The following is a 17,449-nucleotide window of genomic DNA, read 5'->3' as shown; positions in this document are numbered from 1 at the left end:
TCTGTTAATGTTCGTGCAAATAGGCGGATTCATGTCCCTTGCAGTTTGCAACTGCGAGGTACAGGTCATGGCAGGCGCCCCACGGAACGGTTTCATTTTGAGAGGTAGATATTAGGCCTGTTAAACTCGATTCCTTTTAAGGATCCGGGTTATTCTGAGTCACTCACTAAACTGATCCGGGTTGAACGAGTCACTTGAGTCACTTGAGTCAGTATTGCTAAATCGCAAAGAAATTCAGTCCTACGTTCAAGCAGTGCAGTGGGGTGCTTCATTTCGTTAAGTGCCTTCTCATGTTGGATGTGGATCCTCCATGATTTGAAACCAGGTTTTTGCAGTACTTGCATTTAGCCTAAGAGTTTTGGTCTCCTGGTCAAAGTGCATCCACACATTGTTCATCTTTTTGGTGCTCATGTTCAGAAACTTTGATCTTATTGACAGGGAGGGTAGTCTATATTATAATAATTAATTATTTGTTGTTGTTTTGTTAACAATAGAAAATTTGCCTAGGTCTAATGCTACTCTGCTACAATGTTTATTACCACTACTATATACTAATAGTAGGCTACTAGGAATCTATTCTAATAGGTATTATAGGCAGCTAATACTAGGCAACTAATATTATTAGCCTATTAATCATAGCTATATATATATATATCATGTTAGGTAGACTAATATAATATCATATATAATATAATATAATAAAACATAATATAATATAATATAATATAAAATAGCCTAATATAATAGCATCAAAACCTCCACCCACTCACGGGAAAGAAAGCAGTTTGAGCCAGACATAGCCTTTCAATGTAGACATAGAAACAGGAACATAGAAATGCCCTGCAGTGACTAAATTATTATTATTATTATTATTATTATTATTATTATTATTATTATTACTACTACTACTACTATTCTCATTAGGCCTATTATTATTATCACCTTGACACGAGTAGAAACTAGGCTACTTGCTCGTCTACAGATCCACTCATGACAACTAGCCGGCTGATTCGGCTGACTCGCACTCATAACAACAACGTAACCGGCCCGCTTGGCTGATCCGACTGGCTAGCCTCTCCATACAGAGCTTGCAATGTTTCAGACTGTCTTCGCGACCTAATTGCATTTTAAAGTAGGCTATGCGTGCAGAATATATGTTATTTCAGAAGTGAACGCATGGCTTTTGTTGTGGATTTTCTTTTAACCTTGACGAGGAGTTACTCGCTCCTCTAAAGATCCACTCATGACAACGTAGCCGGCTGATTCGGCTGACTCGCACTCATAACAACGTAACCGGCCCGCCCTGCAGATCCAACTGACCCGGCTAGCCTGAGCAGCTCCATACAGAGCTTGCAATGTTTCGGACTGTCTTCGCGACCTAATTGCATTTAAAAGTAGGCTATGCCTACGTGTAGAACATTGTATGTTATTTCAGAAGTGAAAGAATTGCTTTTGTTGTGGATTTGCTTTTCACCTTGACGAGGAGTTACTCGCTCGTCTACTGATCGATCCACTCATGACAACGTAGCCGGCTGATTCGGCTGACTCGCACTCATAACGTAACCGCCCGGCCCAGCGATCCGACTAACCCGGGTATACAAAGCAGCTTCATTAAGAGCGTGCAATGTTTCGGACTGTCTGCGCGACCTAATTGCATTTTAATATGCTACACATCTATACACCAAATCTAAAGTATGCCTAGGCTACATGCAGAACATTGAATGTTATTTTAGAGGTGAAGAATGGCTTTTGTTGTGGAATTGCTTTTCACTTTGAGGAGGAGCTACTCACTCGTCTACAGCCACTCATGACAACGTAGCCGTAGCCGACTCGTACTCATGTAGCCTAACCGGCTGGCTGATCCGACTAACCCGGCTCTGCGGGAAGTTAACCAGTTATCTCAGACTGCCTGCTCACTCAGTCGCTTGAGTTGATTTGTGGAGTTGTGGTTATCCTACTTACGAAATGGTTACATTTTTGGCAGATATGATGGCTAGTAGGCTAGCTAATGTTGCAAGAGGTTTGTGTGTGGCGCTGTTTATCGTTTTAGATTGAATTGTAGTAGGACTCAACTGATCCGAGTTAATGATACTAGAGACTCGCGACTCGTGGGTTAATTTAAAGATACGGGTGAAAGATCCGAGTGAATCACGATTCAAACAGGCGTAGTAGATATCATGCTCTGGCTTCCCCTCTGCGATGCGTTCGTCCCCCAGTTTCATGCGCCAGTTTCATGAGCTTTTATGACAAAACCGTAACTGTTGTAGTTAACAAACTACATCCTAATAGAAAACTGTTAACTTTCCTGGTATCAAATGACAAATGGTATCAGTTAGACCTATAACACAACATAAATTGTGCTGGGCTGGCGACCCAAATAAATTCTCCTGCGACCCACCCGTGGGTCGCGACCCAGACTTTGGGAAACACTGGCTTAGGCTACCCATGGAACTGAGAAAACTGCTTTTTGTATCACTGCTTGTAATTGCTGATTTGTATCACTTGTCAGGAGAATTAAGTCATCTTTCAATGACTATAGGCCTACCAACAAATTTGGCCATGACTGTACGCTAATTATGTTCTTATGATATTATGGACAAAGAAGAGGAACAACCTATTGTGTTCTAATACATTACATGGAACAACCTAGACTGGGAGGAGGTACAGCATTGTGTGTGTGTGTGTGTGTGTGTGTGTGTGTGTGTGTGTATGTGAGAGAGAGAGAGAGAGCATGTGATTAATTTAGTGAAGAGCTCTCCTGGATCATTAAATGGAGGCAGCCATGAGCCATTACATTTCTGCATCATAAATAAAATTGCCTCTAGGAACCCTATCTGGTATAAAGGTAGGCTGGCTATAGGGCTATATATATATAGTTATATAAACTACACTAGACTCAGACTGGTCTTAATTAAGATGAGATATTTTGCTTGTAGTGCACAAGCTGGCTATACGACAAGATGAGATCCGTTATATTAGTTTAGTTTATGTACTATTTCACATAGATTTCACCCAGCTTGGTCGAGAAGTCTGTGACTGCGCATTTTACGTCATGACGCAACACATTTTCCTGAACGGATGGTCAGGGCTACAACGCGTGATGGGTTACCAGCAGCAAGCAAGCAGCAGTAGGATGTCTCCTACTATATGAGCTGAACGTTTGGAAATTCATTGCTTTAAATGTACTCCGGTGTTTTAAATATCGGAATATCATCTAGGAAGAACTGGTATTCACCGGTGAGTATCTAACATTGGGCTTGCAAGCTATATGACGGTCATTTCTTTGTACTTGGCATGAAGGTTTGGAGTTTCGTAGGATACCAACCAGTGTCATTGGGATTAGCTGGCTACCCTGCCTGCTTGCAAGCGAACACATTTGGGAAGCTAGTTAGCTAGCTGTGCTGCTACGTTGCAGTTTGTTAGTTACTTATTAGAGAGTGCATTCAGTTCGTTTTGTGATCAAAGTTATTCATCTACAAATTACCAGGATTTGGTTGTAGCTGTGTCACTGTTTAGTATGAAACAACCGAGTTAACTAACGTTAACCGCGATCTGGGTTACCTGCAGCTGTCAGTCAAGCTAATCGAGTATCAAGTCAAATGGGGGATTTGCCTCACCAGAGAACTCTCACAGAACTCACTTCACACTATCTGCTATTCATTTTCTATTTCAATGTCTGATTTACAATGCCATTTTAGTGCTTCTTGGCAGACGTAGCGCTAGGTAGCTCACGACGCAGTAGTGTAAGATGATCTGACTCCACGATGCTACCTGCGCCTTGTGACTCCATAGCCTCAGGTCGGTCTTCGTGGCAACTCATCGCACTGTTCGTGTGATCCTGTTTTTCGCTCAAGGCGACAGGGAGCGGCTGTTTGACTCGCTGTTGTAAACATGTGAGTAAGCCGACAGGTAACCTCATTGGAGTTAGGCTTGTCATTTGTTTTCATTTGAAGGGTGTCAATGCTGTGATTGTGTACATTGCAGATAGACCTAGGCTATCATAACTCCACTGGGTAGGCTATGTATTTTCGAGCATGAGCTAATAATGCCCAGTAGTAAGAAACGGAAAATGCTTAATTAATCTTGGGGTATATGGATCGATAAGGTAGCTCGGATTGACACTACCGAATTGCGCGCACCATTTAGTCTTTCTTTAAAAAGTAGTGTCAGCCCTTAATAAACTATTCAAATTGAGCAAATTGGTCCTCAGTTCTGTTCAGATGAGAGGGGTATTCAATTTAATTCGGCCTTTCTCGAAATTGAATTGCTGACCACACCTTTAGTCTGATGGCCCATATTTTTGTAACTTCAAGATTATTACTAATTTAGTGTGTGTGTGTGTGTGTGTGTGTGTGTGTGTGTGTGCGCGCCAGTGGTGTGTGTATGAGCTGCGCAGCCACCCCTAGCTCCACAGGGTCGAGGTTGCCCTGCCAAGCCTTCCTCACAACACACACTTGACATCCTCTGTGATAAGAGCCAGTCCGATGGCTACACCCTTTGTACCAGTACCAGTCCCTATGGAGGGGAGTTCTGGGAAACCTCGACGGCCGCAGAGGACCTCATCTCTGGGCAGTGTCTCGAGCTCCTCGGAGTCCTCCAGGGGTCACGGGGTCAAGACCCCACCAGTGCAGTGCCAGAGCCCTGTGACCCGCGCCTGCCTGACAGGGGACCAGCCAAGCGTAGAGTTCAGTACCAGCCCACACCAAATCAATGCCATTGCCAACTCGACCTTCTCCACAGCCGCCGGCTCAGACGAGAGGCCAATCACACCCTCCATTCTGGGCTACGAGGTTATGGAGGAGAGGGCCAAGTTCACGGTGAGTTACTGCTGTGTGGTTGACCAAGAGAGCCTCTGCACTCTGCTCGTACACACTTTCTGTGTGTTTGTCCGACTGCATAGCTATGCAACAGGTGTGTTCCTTTGCAACACATTCACTACACTATTTTTAGATCTGTTTGATGTCATCGTTACTGGTTCAGGACAACAAAGTCAAGTCAAGTCACTTTTAGCACATTTGTATGCACAGAGTGCAACCCAAAGAGCTCCACATACAAGAAATTGACACACAAGACAAAAGATGCCGGACGGAGCGGCGTAGTCGCAAGCGTACCCACGACACCAAACAAGAACAACATACAAGACAGACAACAAACAAAATTTTAACAAATAATAAAAAGTCAAAAAGAAAATTTAAAAAAGAAAATTTCATGTTAAATTAGTCCAACATGACTGGCAGTTGGAGAGCATTGGAAGCACAGAACAGTCTGAAGTCATGATGGGAGATCCTGCTGATCAGCAGCTCGGTGGATTTTGACAACGACGGTTTGTTGTTTCATAGTTTGTGACGTTATCAGAGTTCCTTATTCAATCCAGACTCCAGGCACCAAACGTTAAATGCTAACGCTAGCATGGCAGCTCACAGGGAAGCTTGGTGGTTGTGGCAGCGGCAGATCTCTCGCAGAGTAGGCCTACTGCCCTGAGAAATCTTTCTGACCAGACATTGAAAGTGCAGCTTTGTTCACGGATGGTTGAAGGATTTCAGAGGCCCAACGTAGTCTAGTTATGGCAAGCTCTTTAGCCAAATGGAATAACGTTAACTTGACGTTAACGTTACGGTAGCAGCCGACTTGTAATCAGAAAAAAAAGACGAAGAATAACACAAACAAATAAACAGAATACTTATGAAGTCAGAAACAGAGTTGTGTGTCATCTCTACATTTTCTTTCTTTCCAGTTGTCTATTATTGTCTCTCAGATCTACTTTAAACATTTCGTTTTCAACTTACAAACCATATTTTTATTCTTTGTGTTTTTTCCCCCCAGCTGTCCATTTTGTTTTGTTCATTTTTTGTTCCATTGCTGTCTCATGTCTCCACCCAACTCTGTTGTTTGTTCGCATAGTGCATATCTGGTCATATTTCAGCTAATCTGCTGAGCTCTCACATTTCCTAGGCTTTTGGTCCACTTTAAGTGACATGTTTGACAATAGCACAAAGCTAGCAGGGCTGTCTGCGTAGGCTCTAGGAGAGGTGCTCTATCAGCATCAAGTTAGCAGATGGTCAAGGCTACAACGTGTGATGGGTTACTGACAGAGAGGAGGTGCCATCTAGATGCTCTAAGAGAGGAGGTGCCGTCTGGATGCTCTAGGAGTGGAGGTGCCGTCTGGATTAGGGCTGGGCGATATGGCTGAAAACTTTATTTCATATCAGTCGATATCGATAATTATTGATTTTTTAAAAAAAATCTATTTCAGATAAGGACCAGAAGAGGGGAAAAAAAATAATTTAAACACTTTTATTTTAAATTTAACCTTCCTCTAATTTTTAATCACCTCAGTTATCAATCAAAGCAAACTGGGAAAGGAAATAGCAACACAATCATGAAAAACACTCAAATAAATAAATGTGCACATAAGTCTGAATGAAAAGCAGCACTGGTTGAAGCCTGAATAAATTGTAAACAAAGTAGCTTAATTTGCTAGTTTATCATAGTCTACTGGTTAGACTGTTCAGTTTCCCCACGTGTGTTTAAGTTTCAAATGAATAGGCTACCTATTCTTCTTGGGACAGGCCCGTTTGAGTCTTGGAAAGTACTTTTCCATTTGCATCGGGATTGAGATGATTAGAACTTAGCAGTCAATTTGAATGCAACAGTTTTGAACAAATTCGTGCACCTTGCTAATGATGCTAACCGGATTTAATAGCAATTTAGCCAGTCGTCTTGCACGATTGTGAATGTTTGGATTACGTGCATGCTGAGGAGGGATGCGCCTGTTGGGAGGGAGAGAGAGAGAGTGCACGGAGCAAGGACTCATAGAGAGTCTGTGTTGAGGTAGGCCTACTATCGCCTACTCTGGTAGAGTTGCACATAGCTACAATGCAAGATATATTTAGCCTATTTATTTATGAACAATGTAAGGAGGTGTGTGTTGCTTTTAATTATCGAATGTTCTATCTAACGTATTTTTTATTGATATTGATTACATGTCTATTGCGATACATTACGCTATCTTTTTTATCGCCCAGCCCTAGTCTGGATGCTCTAGGAGAGGAGGTGCCGTCTATGTTCTAGGAGAGGAGGTGCCTTGTGTATGCTCTAGGAGGTGCTGTCTGTCTGCTCTATGAGAGGAGGTGCTGTGTTTATTGTCTAGGAGAGGAGGTGCTGTCTGGATGCTCTAGAAGAAGAGGTGACGTGTGTATGCTCTAGGAGGTGCTGTGTTTATTGTCTAGGAGAGGAGGTGCCGTGTCTATGCTCTAGGAGAGGAGGTGCTGTCTGGATGCTCTAGAAGGACAGGTGACGTGTGTATGCTCTAGGAGGTGCTCTGTGTATGCTCTAGGAGGTGCTGTGTGTATGCTCTAGGAGAGGAGGTGCTGTCTGGATGCTCTAGGAAAGGAGGTGCCGTGTGTATTGTCTAGGAGAGGAGGTGCTGTGTGTATTGTCTAGGAGAGGAGGTGCTCTGTGTATTGTCTAGGAAAGGAGGTGCTGTGTGTATTGTCTAGGAGAGGAGGTGCTGTGTGTATGCTCTAGGAAAGGAGGTGCTGTGTGTATGCTCTAGGAAAGGAGGTGCTGTGTGTATTGTCTAGGAAAGGAGGTGCTGTGTGTATGCTCTAGGAGAGGTGCCCCGTCAGCATCGCATCAGACATGATGGCTTTCCCCCTCATGCCTCATCTCTGGTGTCAGTCCCCCACACACAGCTTGCCCATTCCCACCCGGGCTGACTCACAGTGTAACCAGTACTGATCTCACTAGCAGGGTCTCCATCTAACTTTTTTTAATGCACATTTTGACCATTCAAATAAGGAATCCTGAATGGAAACACTTGACATTTGCACTCAATCTTCTAATGTGCTTAAAAATTAGATTCACTAGAGGGGGCCAGATTTTTACACAGTTATAATGCGGTTATAGTTGATGAGTTTATTCGCATAGCCTAGTGTGGTGTTTTTAATTTGGCTTTATTTGTATTTCCATCCACAGTGCAGTGGATGGAAATGCACACAGAGATGCACATTTCTTGGGCCGAATTTTCATGAATGTTCTTAAAATATTCCAGTGTTTCCCACAGAATTGAATTCTATTTTTGGTGGTAGGTTTGCAGAATTAACTTGAATGCAACAGTTTTTAGCAAATTAGCGCAGCGTGGTTATGATGCTAACCAGATTTATGCAAAATTTAGTACAACCTGGAAAATCATTGTGTGGTGGTCAATGTTGATATTGTGGTGGGCCGCCACAAATAAGTCAATGTATGGGAAACACTGTATTCAAAGGAGTTGACTGGAAAGTCAAACAGGAGATGTACTGTCCTCATTTGGCTTTTAGGATGGTTTATGCTGGCTGTTTGTTGAGTCTCTACAAGTTAGCATAGTTTTAAAGGCCTAGGTGATACATTCCAATGGACTACTCTAGGCTTAGGTGGAATTTCAACTGAAGGGATGACCGTTTGAAAGACTGCGTGGGGAAATTCTGACAGATTGTGTTAATTGTGTCTTGCGCCATAGTTTACCTGTGCGTTTCTCTACTCTGCAGGTGTACAAAGTTCTTGTGAAGAAGAACAGTGAGGAGAGCTGGGTGATCTTCAGACGCTACGCAGACTTCTCACGGCTTAATGACAAGGTCAGACACACACACACACACACACACACACACACACACACACACACACACACACACTTTCTCACTAACCTCAGTCAGTCTTGGAATGGCATGCAATACCAGTTTACAAAGTCAGATGTACAAGATAGACTGTGTGTGTGTGTGTGTGTGTGTGTGTGTGTGTGTGTGTGTGTGTGTGTCCCAGCTAAAGGAGATGTTTCCGGGCTTCCGTCTGGCCCTGCCACCCAAGCGCTGGTTTAAAGACAACTATGAGTGTGACTTCCTCGAGGATCGACAACTGGGCCTTCAGGCCTTCCTGCAGAACCTGGTGGCCCACAAAGACATTGCTAACTGGTGGGTCTGGGATTTTCATCATACTGGATTGTGCCTGTTAACTCTTAGGGCCCTTACAACCGGCGGAAAGCGTAACGCAACGCTTATTCTTATCTTACACTCAATAAAGTGATGAATTTTAAGCCATGTGCTCCACTTTTATTAAACCTTGCGCCCAAGGGTGTCTGGCGCATGATCCAAAAATCGCTATCTTACACCCTCTACAAATCATTACGCCACACTGACCAGATGTAAGCAGCCCTTGGGCATAAAAAAAAATTTCTTGGGTTCCGGTTTCCGACCGACCCTGTCAATTTATGTGCGACCCAAATTTATTTTATGAGCTTAGTCTAGACTTAAATAGTCTAGGCTACATTAAATAAATCCACAAATAAAAGGCGAACTATAATTACATTAATTACCCCTTGCGTTATGTATAGGGATGAGCGTATTCTCTCTTTTACAAAGTAGCCTATGCACAGCTGTTCACGAAGACGATTGCTTTCGTCACTTATCAAGGCACTCGCAATCTTGTCCAAACACCGCAACTTTTTCGCAAATTTGACCAATCATCGTAGTTTCACCGTGAAATTTCACCTACCACAACAGTCCCTCGCGCAGAATATTGAGCCAGATGGTACACTTACTTCTGCACCTTCTGCATATGACACCAAAGACTGCCCTAACGTGTTCGTTACTCTGCCGTTTTGATGACAATAAATAGAAGGCTAACGTTAATGATCTGCTTACTTGCATCTCTCAACCTGGTGTTGCTAACCTACCTAGGCTATGAAAGTAAGTTAATTAAGGCCTACTTGGTTTACTGACATTTGAGTAGGCTATGCAACCCATTGGCAAACGTTTACCTGGATATGTCCTTTTAGCTTATGTCATGTTTGCTAGCTTGTGGGCTTAGTTTGAGTAGTGCTACCAAAATCATAGAAATTAATAAAATTGCAAGACATTTACAGTACCTCTTCTATGATCCAAGAATGATTTAATTCGAGTTGTTTTTTTTAACATTTATTTTAACTAATGACATAGAAGACATTCCCAATTGCATCCACATATCGTAATGCACTATGCAAAAAGTGATTTACACTCGTAGCCGAACACAGTGAGATGCAAGCCTTCCAATCCACTCAGAAATGTAATTAGGCTACTATCACGTCCTTAAAGGGGCAGGCAGTCAATTAGACGTACACCACCAATGTAATGACATTAAACAGAAGTGTAGTCAAATAGTTTACATCAATATGAAATTACTAGATACTTACTTGGTTATTAGTAATTATGCAGGCCACAGACTATGAATTATTAAAAAGATATGAAATTAATATGAATTACAAAATATATGAATGTATTGAAACATATGACATAAGTATATACTTTTTTTGATCCCGTGAGGGAAATTTGGTCTCTACATTTAACCCAATCGGTGAATTAGTGAAACACAAACAGCACACAGTGAACACACAGTGAGGTGAAGCACACACTAATCCCGGCGTAGTGAGCTGCCTGCTACATCGGCGGCGCTCGGGGAGCAATGAGGGGTTAGGTGCCTTGCTCAAGGGCACTTCAGCCGCGGCCCACTGGTCGGGGCTCGAACCGGCAACCCGACGGTTACAAGTCCAGAGTGCTAACCACTCTGGTTGTTGGCCACGGCTGCCCAACAAACCGCAATGATGCCATGTCTTTAGGTGACTGTCTTTTTTGGACAGTTCTACAAAAGGTTATACTGCTTTGTGAATTACCTCAGTCAAAGCATTTTCACAAATAAAGTAGGCCTACTTTGATTTTCTGTAATCCTTACTGTTTACCTTTGATTATCCTTTTTTAATAAGCATCAAGATTATCAGTGTGATTTTGGTCTTACTAACCCTAATTGCCCTAAATTAAAAAAAAAAAAAAATCGCAACTATTTTTGCAATTTTCACTTCCTCCCGCAATTTCTCCACAAGAAACAGCTAAAAACACCGCAACTTCCATCCAGGCATTTTAGGTCGAAACAGTCTCAAAAAACCTCGTGAAATCCTGGAGGGACTGATTTTCTACCTATCCCTTACTGCCACTGGGGGAAGAAAAAAAAAAAAAAAAAATTCCCTACCGACCCATGGCCTCAACTGACAACCAACAGGAACCAAACCTTTTTTTTTTTTATGCCTTAGCAACCAGTCCCAAACAACTCCTCTGCAGGATAAATATCTTTAGGATTTGTATTCAGTCATTTCAACATTATTGGAGTAGTTTTTTTCAGGCTATGTTTTCGATGATAACCCCTTGTCAGTCAATAGTGAAAGTAAATAACTGTGTAGAACTGTTTTGTTGTTGACAATGAGTCCACAGTGAAGTTAGTTTCACTTTGCCTATTAGTTCAAATAATAGGTGAGTGCAGATATAGGCTATACCAGAGACTTTCTAATGAGGAGACACAGCACTCAAAAAATACTCCATAGAAATGCATGGGGCTAGATTGTCACGCCAATATGGCCGTTGTCTACACATATCCCACCCCTTCCTCGGCAAAACGTCGACATGTGAATACATTGAGCCAATCATGTGCTATGTTGTGAATACATTGAGCCAATCATATGGTGTGTTGTGAAGACATCGTGCCAATCATGTGTTGTGATCTCGCCGCTGGAGCAAGATTGGTGTCGTGAAGCCTTGCGCACGCGCAGTTCGACCCAAAGACTGTGCCCGATGAGTGCCCATAAAACGTTGGTATATGGCCGCCGAGTGGAGGGACTTGCCTAAAAGGACTTTGGCTATACTCTGCTAGTCGAAAACAGGTTTTAGTAAAGCATGGTTTAGTGGAATCCCCACGGACGTCTCGTGTGCAAACAGATTTCTTCAAATGCGCCGCTGACTGTCAAAATACCAATGCGCTTTTTGAAGTTGCACTGCTTGCTGTTAAAGAGAATGACAGATGTCATTCTCATTGGTTTAAAGGATGTTACACCCAAAACTCACTCAGGACTGATTAAGAAACAGAAGAAACAACCCTGATCACAAAATCTGTGACTGGACACGCCCTTAAGCTTTACGCCTCTGACCATCCATTTCTGAATCGCCAAGATAGGGCCCCTCATGTTTTTTTTCAAATGTATGAATTCCCATCTGAATGTTTTGTTTGTTTGTTTGTTTGTGTGTGTGTGTGTGTGTGTGTGTGTGTGTGTGTGTGTGTGCGTGTGTGTGTGCGCGCGCACCTGCAGCACACCGGTGAGGGAGTTCCTGTGTCTGGATGACCCCCCAGGACCCTTTGACAGTCTGGAGGAGAGTCGGGTAAGAACAGCCAAGATGGGGTAGAGCACCAGCACCAGCTAGTTGTAAGAACAGCCAAGATGGGGTAGAGCAGCAGCACCAGCTAGTTGTAAGAACAGCCAAGATGGGGTAGAGCAGCAGCACCAGCTAGTTGTAAGAACAGCCAAGATGGGGTAGAGCACCAGCTAGTTGCTTTGATTTGACATTCACAGCAGTGCAGTGCACTATGGTAACTTTCAGTGAACAATGATGTGCTTGTGTCATTTCCTTTGGAAAGCAACTCTTCCTGGGCCATTTCCTCCACACACGCTTGCCAAGGTTGTAACTTTTACTTGCTTAACAACCCTCAGCCTGCTGCAACACTGTAAAAGTGTGTGTGTGTGCCAGATTATATTTCTAAAGCATATTTTCAGCTGTGGGGATCAGAGGGTTGATTATTTGGGAATAACACCAGTTTGGCTCACACTGAGTAGCCTGGGTCACAAGAACAATTCTCTTGTGATTAGTTAGATTAGTCAAATACTTCTTATAGGTCATTTTGTAACCCATTGTGTTTCTGTACATCTTTAATCTTTAATCTCTCTCTCTCTCTCTCTCTATATATATATATTACTCTATATTATCTATATACATTAGACAAGGACTATGTAACTATTCGTAAGAACTGTGGCTTCCCATTAGAATAGGAGAATAGGTTATCCTTGTTGTTGTATTTATTTATTTTATGTATTTAGCATTAGTGTGTACTAGGATGATAAGACTGTTACTGTGATAAATGGCTGTACACAGTGGTAGTGCTTTCCCACATGGGCTCGAACAGGTATGGTGCAGGGAAGCATGCAAAAGGAATGTGTATTTGTTGCATGTCTTACTGAAGATGTATGGGGGGGGGGTTGTCTGTAAGTCTCTTTTCCTTCACTGTCTTGGACGCAATGAGACAATTTGGGAGACAATTAAAGGATTATCTTATCTTATATTACTCTATTTGTCTCTTACTCTCTTTCTCGCCCTCTCTCTCTCTCCACCTCCCCCACCCTGTATTCCTCCGTCAGGCGTTCTGCGAGACGCTGGAGGAGGGGAACTACCGGCTGCAGCAGGAGCTTGTGGATAAGCAGCGAGAGATCAGCCAGCTGCGGAACCAGCTGCAGGAGCGTGACGACACCATCCAGCTCCTGCAGCAGAAGCTCAGGTAGGAGCAGAGCATCCCCACGCTCCCCGGACTACTCTCTAAGGGTGCAATCACACTGGGTCCGTTCAACTGGACCACACATATTGTAGTCTAAAAGTATTCTAAAAAGTGTAGTATACGTGTGCATACACTTCTCTATACACATAGAGACCAACAAAACATGAAGGGTAATTTTAGTGTTCATACCCTAATCATGCACATCAGGACAACCACAACATGTTTGAACCCCGACCAGTAGGCACGGCTGAAGTGCCCTTGAGCAAGGCACCTAACCCCTCACTGATCCCCGAGCACTAATTCACGGATTGTGATAAATGCAGAGACCAAATTTCCCTCACAGGATCAAAAGAGTATATATACTTATACTTATACATACATAGGAACATCACAAACAGCAAGTCACGTGACATAACCCCCAGATTCCTAGCCGCCCGCAAACTCTCACCTATGCGAACAGCCAGTCACACACAACATACAATAACACAGACGCAAAACATCACATCACATCACATACTACACAACCCCCAGATACCCAACCTCCCGCAAACTCTCACCTATGGGAACAGCCAGGCATCTACACAGACAGTACAGTAAAACATAGACAATAGAGTGTGTGTATGTGTGTGCGTGTGTGCGAGCGTGCGTGTCTTAGTGGTCACATCCTTGATTTACTTTCAGCCAATGTTTTACCTTACTGCTAAATTTTGTCAGTTCTGTTTGTGTTTTTATTTCTATCGGTAAGTCATTCCAAAAGCAGGTTCCTATTACTGAAAAACATGAAAAAACAAGTTAGTGCCTGTTGCGATGCAAATGTTGGAAACGTTTCCCAATCGAGAGTCACCAGACTCTATTCACACAAGCGGCTATATTGTGTACGTCACTCACTCAGACACACACACACACACACACACACACACATGCACACGTACGCACGCACACACATGCATAGACCTGTTGTAAATACACACACGCTCACATTCCTCTTTTTGGTACATTCTGAAAGTGTGTGTGTGTGTGTGTGTGTGTTTTTTGCAGTGGGAAGAGTCTATGTGTATCAGCCCCGGGCAGCGTGAGCAGTGTGGAAGTGGATCTCGATGTAGACGCAGAGTCCTCAACCACAGAGGCAGATCAGGACACAACACAACACAACGGGTACATACACACACACACACACACACACACACACACATATACACACATACACGTATGTCTCATTGACAATAAAGCAGACTTTGACTTTGACTCATACTCCAGTTTAAAATGCCACTAGTTTGTCCCATCTCTCTGTTTCCTCTTTCAGGTCAGTGTGCTGGTGTCGTCCGGTGTCGTCCAGCTGCTCCCCCCCAGTCATCCAGGTCACCCAGTTGGAGCACTAATCCAGACTGCTCTCCTCCTCCTCCTCCTCATCTTCCTCCTCCTCCTCTCCCTCTTTCTTTTTTCTCCTACGGCCCTGCATCTTCTCCTTTATGATTTGGGAGTTCTCCACGTCTGGCTTGGAGCCTCGCTAACCACCGCAGCGCAGGCTGAGAAGAAGGACAGAAGGGCCACATGTACGGGAAATGTGTGGAAATGGGACCCAAGGCTCACATAAGAAAGCGTTAACGCCGCCACATGCACTTGCCATGACTGCTGTGTGTGTGTGTGTGTGTCCGTGGCTGCTGTGTGCGTGTGTGTGCGTGCATGGGTGTGTGTGTGTGTGCGCATGTGTGGTGGGACAGCTGGAGCTTTTTGATCGTGTGCAGCTTGGAGTAGAGCAGCCCTGACATGACCCTGGATCTGTTCAATGAGCTGCTGGTTGCTATGGCCGGTTGCCATGCCATGCTGTGGTGACAGCGCAGCGCAGCAGCACTCCCAGTCTGGCCTGCCGAGGAGAGAAGGGATAATCTGGCGTCCAGTACTGTGTGGCACCCGTGGTTAGGGCAGCCATTTGCCAATCAGGACTCTACGTGACTCATGTACGTTTGGTTTGGTTTTGTTTGGAATAATACTGCCTTCACAGCCATCACCCATTTCACCATCTCACAGCACTGGCCCATCTTCCAATACGAGACACTTGATAATGCTTTTAAATAGGTATGTTAGATGCTAGAATGCATTGCTTGCACTATAGGAAGCGGAAGAGTGTGTGTGTGTGTGTGTGCGTGTGTGCGTGTGTGCGTGCGTGCGTGCGTGCGTGCGTGCGTGCGTGCGTACACGCTCGTGCACGTGTATGTGTGCACACGCTCGTGCACATGTGTGTGTGTGTGTGTGTGTGTGTGTGTGTGTGTGTGTGTGTGTGTGTGTGCTTGAATATTTGTGCATGCATGTATCCATGTGTGGTGTACATTTGCAGTCCTGCTTATTTCATGATTACTCCGTATATACTATTACTCAATAGTGGCCATCATAAATACATGATAGGCATTATACATGCTCTACTATGGCAGTAGTCTTAAAAAGGCTATTCAGTGGACAACATTGCTGGTCTTCTGCTGTAGGACGACTGGGTCAATGGCAAGGCAATCTAAGCATCTCAGCTGCTACAGGAAACTAACTGTCTTAATGGGGAGCTAGTCCTCTCCTGGCACTACCATGCACCCCCCTCCACACACACACACACACACACACACTAGGTGTGTATGTGTGTTTTTTTTTTTGTTCGTGTGTGTGTATACATAGGTCACCACTTAAAGCCATAGTCTGCAGCTGTTTTGTGTTGAAATTTGCAAGAAAATCTTGAAATCAAGAAAAGCCATAGACAAAGCCAGGTGTGTTTGTGTCGTGGTCTCGTGCAGTCTGTCTGTCTGTCAGTCCGTGTGGCAACTGAACTCAGTCCTGCAGCCCAGCCCAGATCACATGATGCACTTTACTGCCCTGGGGGCTTCTGGGTAAACTAGTCTTGGCTTTTTCTAAATCGTAGTGCCTTCTCCTCACACCTGCACACTCACTCATATTTAGTGTGTGTGTGTATGTGTGTGTGTGTCTCTGTCTATCTGCATAGCTTTACTTCACTGTGTGTGTCACCAAGGTCAGCTCTCATCATGGACAGTGCCTTGCTTGCCCCCCCCCCTTCCTGAGGGCTGTCTAGTTCTCTTCACAGATGCCCAACAGCAACTGCCCACACAGCCCCAGTCATGTGTGGTCAGGCTGGGATCAGATGGTCAGTTAGTGCAGTTGTGAGGTGGCATTGTTGGAACGGAAATATGCCGTGACCGTAGGCCTTTGTCAATAACGTTTGGCACTCCTGGTTTATGACCGTAAAGGGTGAAAGGCCCTCATGAGGAATTTGCCCTGCGAGGGGAAAAAACTCTATGGCAAGGCACAATGCAGTCCACTTCAGGAGAAAGGGACAGTCAAGAGTGGACCTAGAAATCCTCACAAACCTAACTATCAATCCACTCACAAATAAACAGTGCTTTTGGATGGGAGATTCTGTAAGCATGAGCAAAGATAAGAGGACATCCTTACATGTGTGTGGAGAAGATTCTGTACGCATGAGCAAAGATAAGTGGACATCCTTACATGTGTGTCGGTCAGGGTATGTTTGTGTTCACAATACGGAATACTGAGAGAGAAAAAAAAGAAAAGTCACTACCCCCAAAATACTTCACCACACTTTATGTGAGCTATGACAAAGAGGGTCAATTCTTCTCCTGGAATTGCTGCTGTTGTCTGACTCTGCATTTGTTTAGATTTTGTTTATCCTGGTTTCTTTTGAGACTTCTGTGCTTGCAGGACGGGAATGGGCAAGAAGCCTTTGGGTTCAGGAAACCGATGTAAACTTAAGAGATAATCGTATTGTAACTGACTTATTTCACACTTCACTAAACTAACGCTGTCAGGTAATAATAAATCAGTCAACGTGTTTTTCTATAAATGTTTGTGAATTTATGAATTATTGTGAATTATTATTTCTGCATGTTTAACGTGAGCATCTATAGATGAAAATTCCCTGGTCCTTGCACTTTTTTTGATAAATATTCCAATTTCTGTCATGATAATGTGAGTGTGGAAAGAAAGGCTTTTATTTGTCCTCCAGCTGTCAAGTTTGCAAAGTAAGAGGATGGAATGTATGTAAATATCCCCACAC

General features: G+C 43.7%; 1 protein-coding gene across 2 annotated transcripts; it reads left to right on the top strand.

Annotated features, from left to right (window-relative positions):
• Nucleotides 1-3,101: 3,101 nt before the first annotated feature.
• On the top strand, nucleotides 3,102-16,946 carry LOC143130938 (sorting nexin-16-like). Of its 2 annotated transcripts, XM_076290240.1 has the most exons (9): nucleotides 3,102-3,237; nucleotides 3,699-3,893; nucleotides 4,374-4,817; nucleotides 8,529-8,615; nucleotides 8,800-8,948; nucleotides 12,143-12,212; nucleotides 13,244-13,380; nucleotides 14,416-14,532; nucleotides 14,681-16,946. In XM_076290240.1, the coding sequence occupies exons 3-9, from the start codon at nucleotides 4,485-4,487 to the stop codon at nucleotides 14,754-14,756; spliced, it is 969 nt and encodes a 322-aa protein (XP_076146355.1). In that variant the 5' UTR covers nucleotides 3,102-3,237; nucleotides 3,699-3,893; nucleotides 4,374-4,484; the 3' UTR covers nucleotides 14,757-16,946. The 2 variants fall into 2 exon arrangements, with proteins under 2 accessions (XP_076146355.1, XP_076146354.1); XM_076290239.1 differs by lacking the exon at nucleotides 3,699-3,893.
• The last annotated feature ends 503 nt before the right edge of the window (nucleotides 16,947-17,449 follow it).

Source organism: Alosa pseudoharengus, unplaced genomic scaffold, assembly GCF_046254945.1.
Source record: "Alosa pseudoharengus isolate Yale_2024_CS ecotype anadromous, Long Island Sound unplaced genomic scaffold, YU_APseudo_1.1 YU_APseudo_1.1_scf_18, whole genome shotgun sequence".
NCBI classification, from domain to species: Eukaryota; Metazoa; Chordata; class Actinopteri; order Clupeiformes; family Clupeidae; genus Alosa; species Alosa pseudoharengus.
The sequence above is the reverse complement of the archived record's forward strand: the minus strand, read 5'-3'. Positions and strand labels throughout refer to the sequence as shown.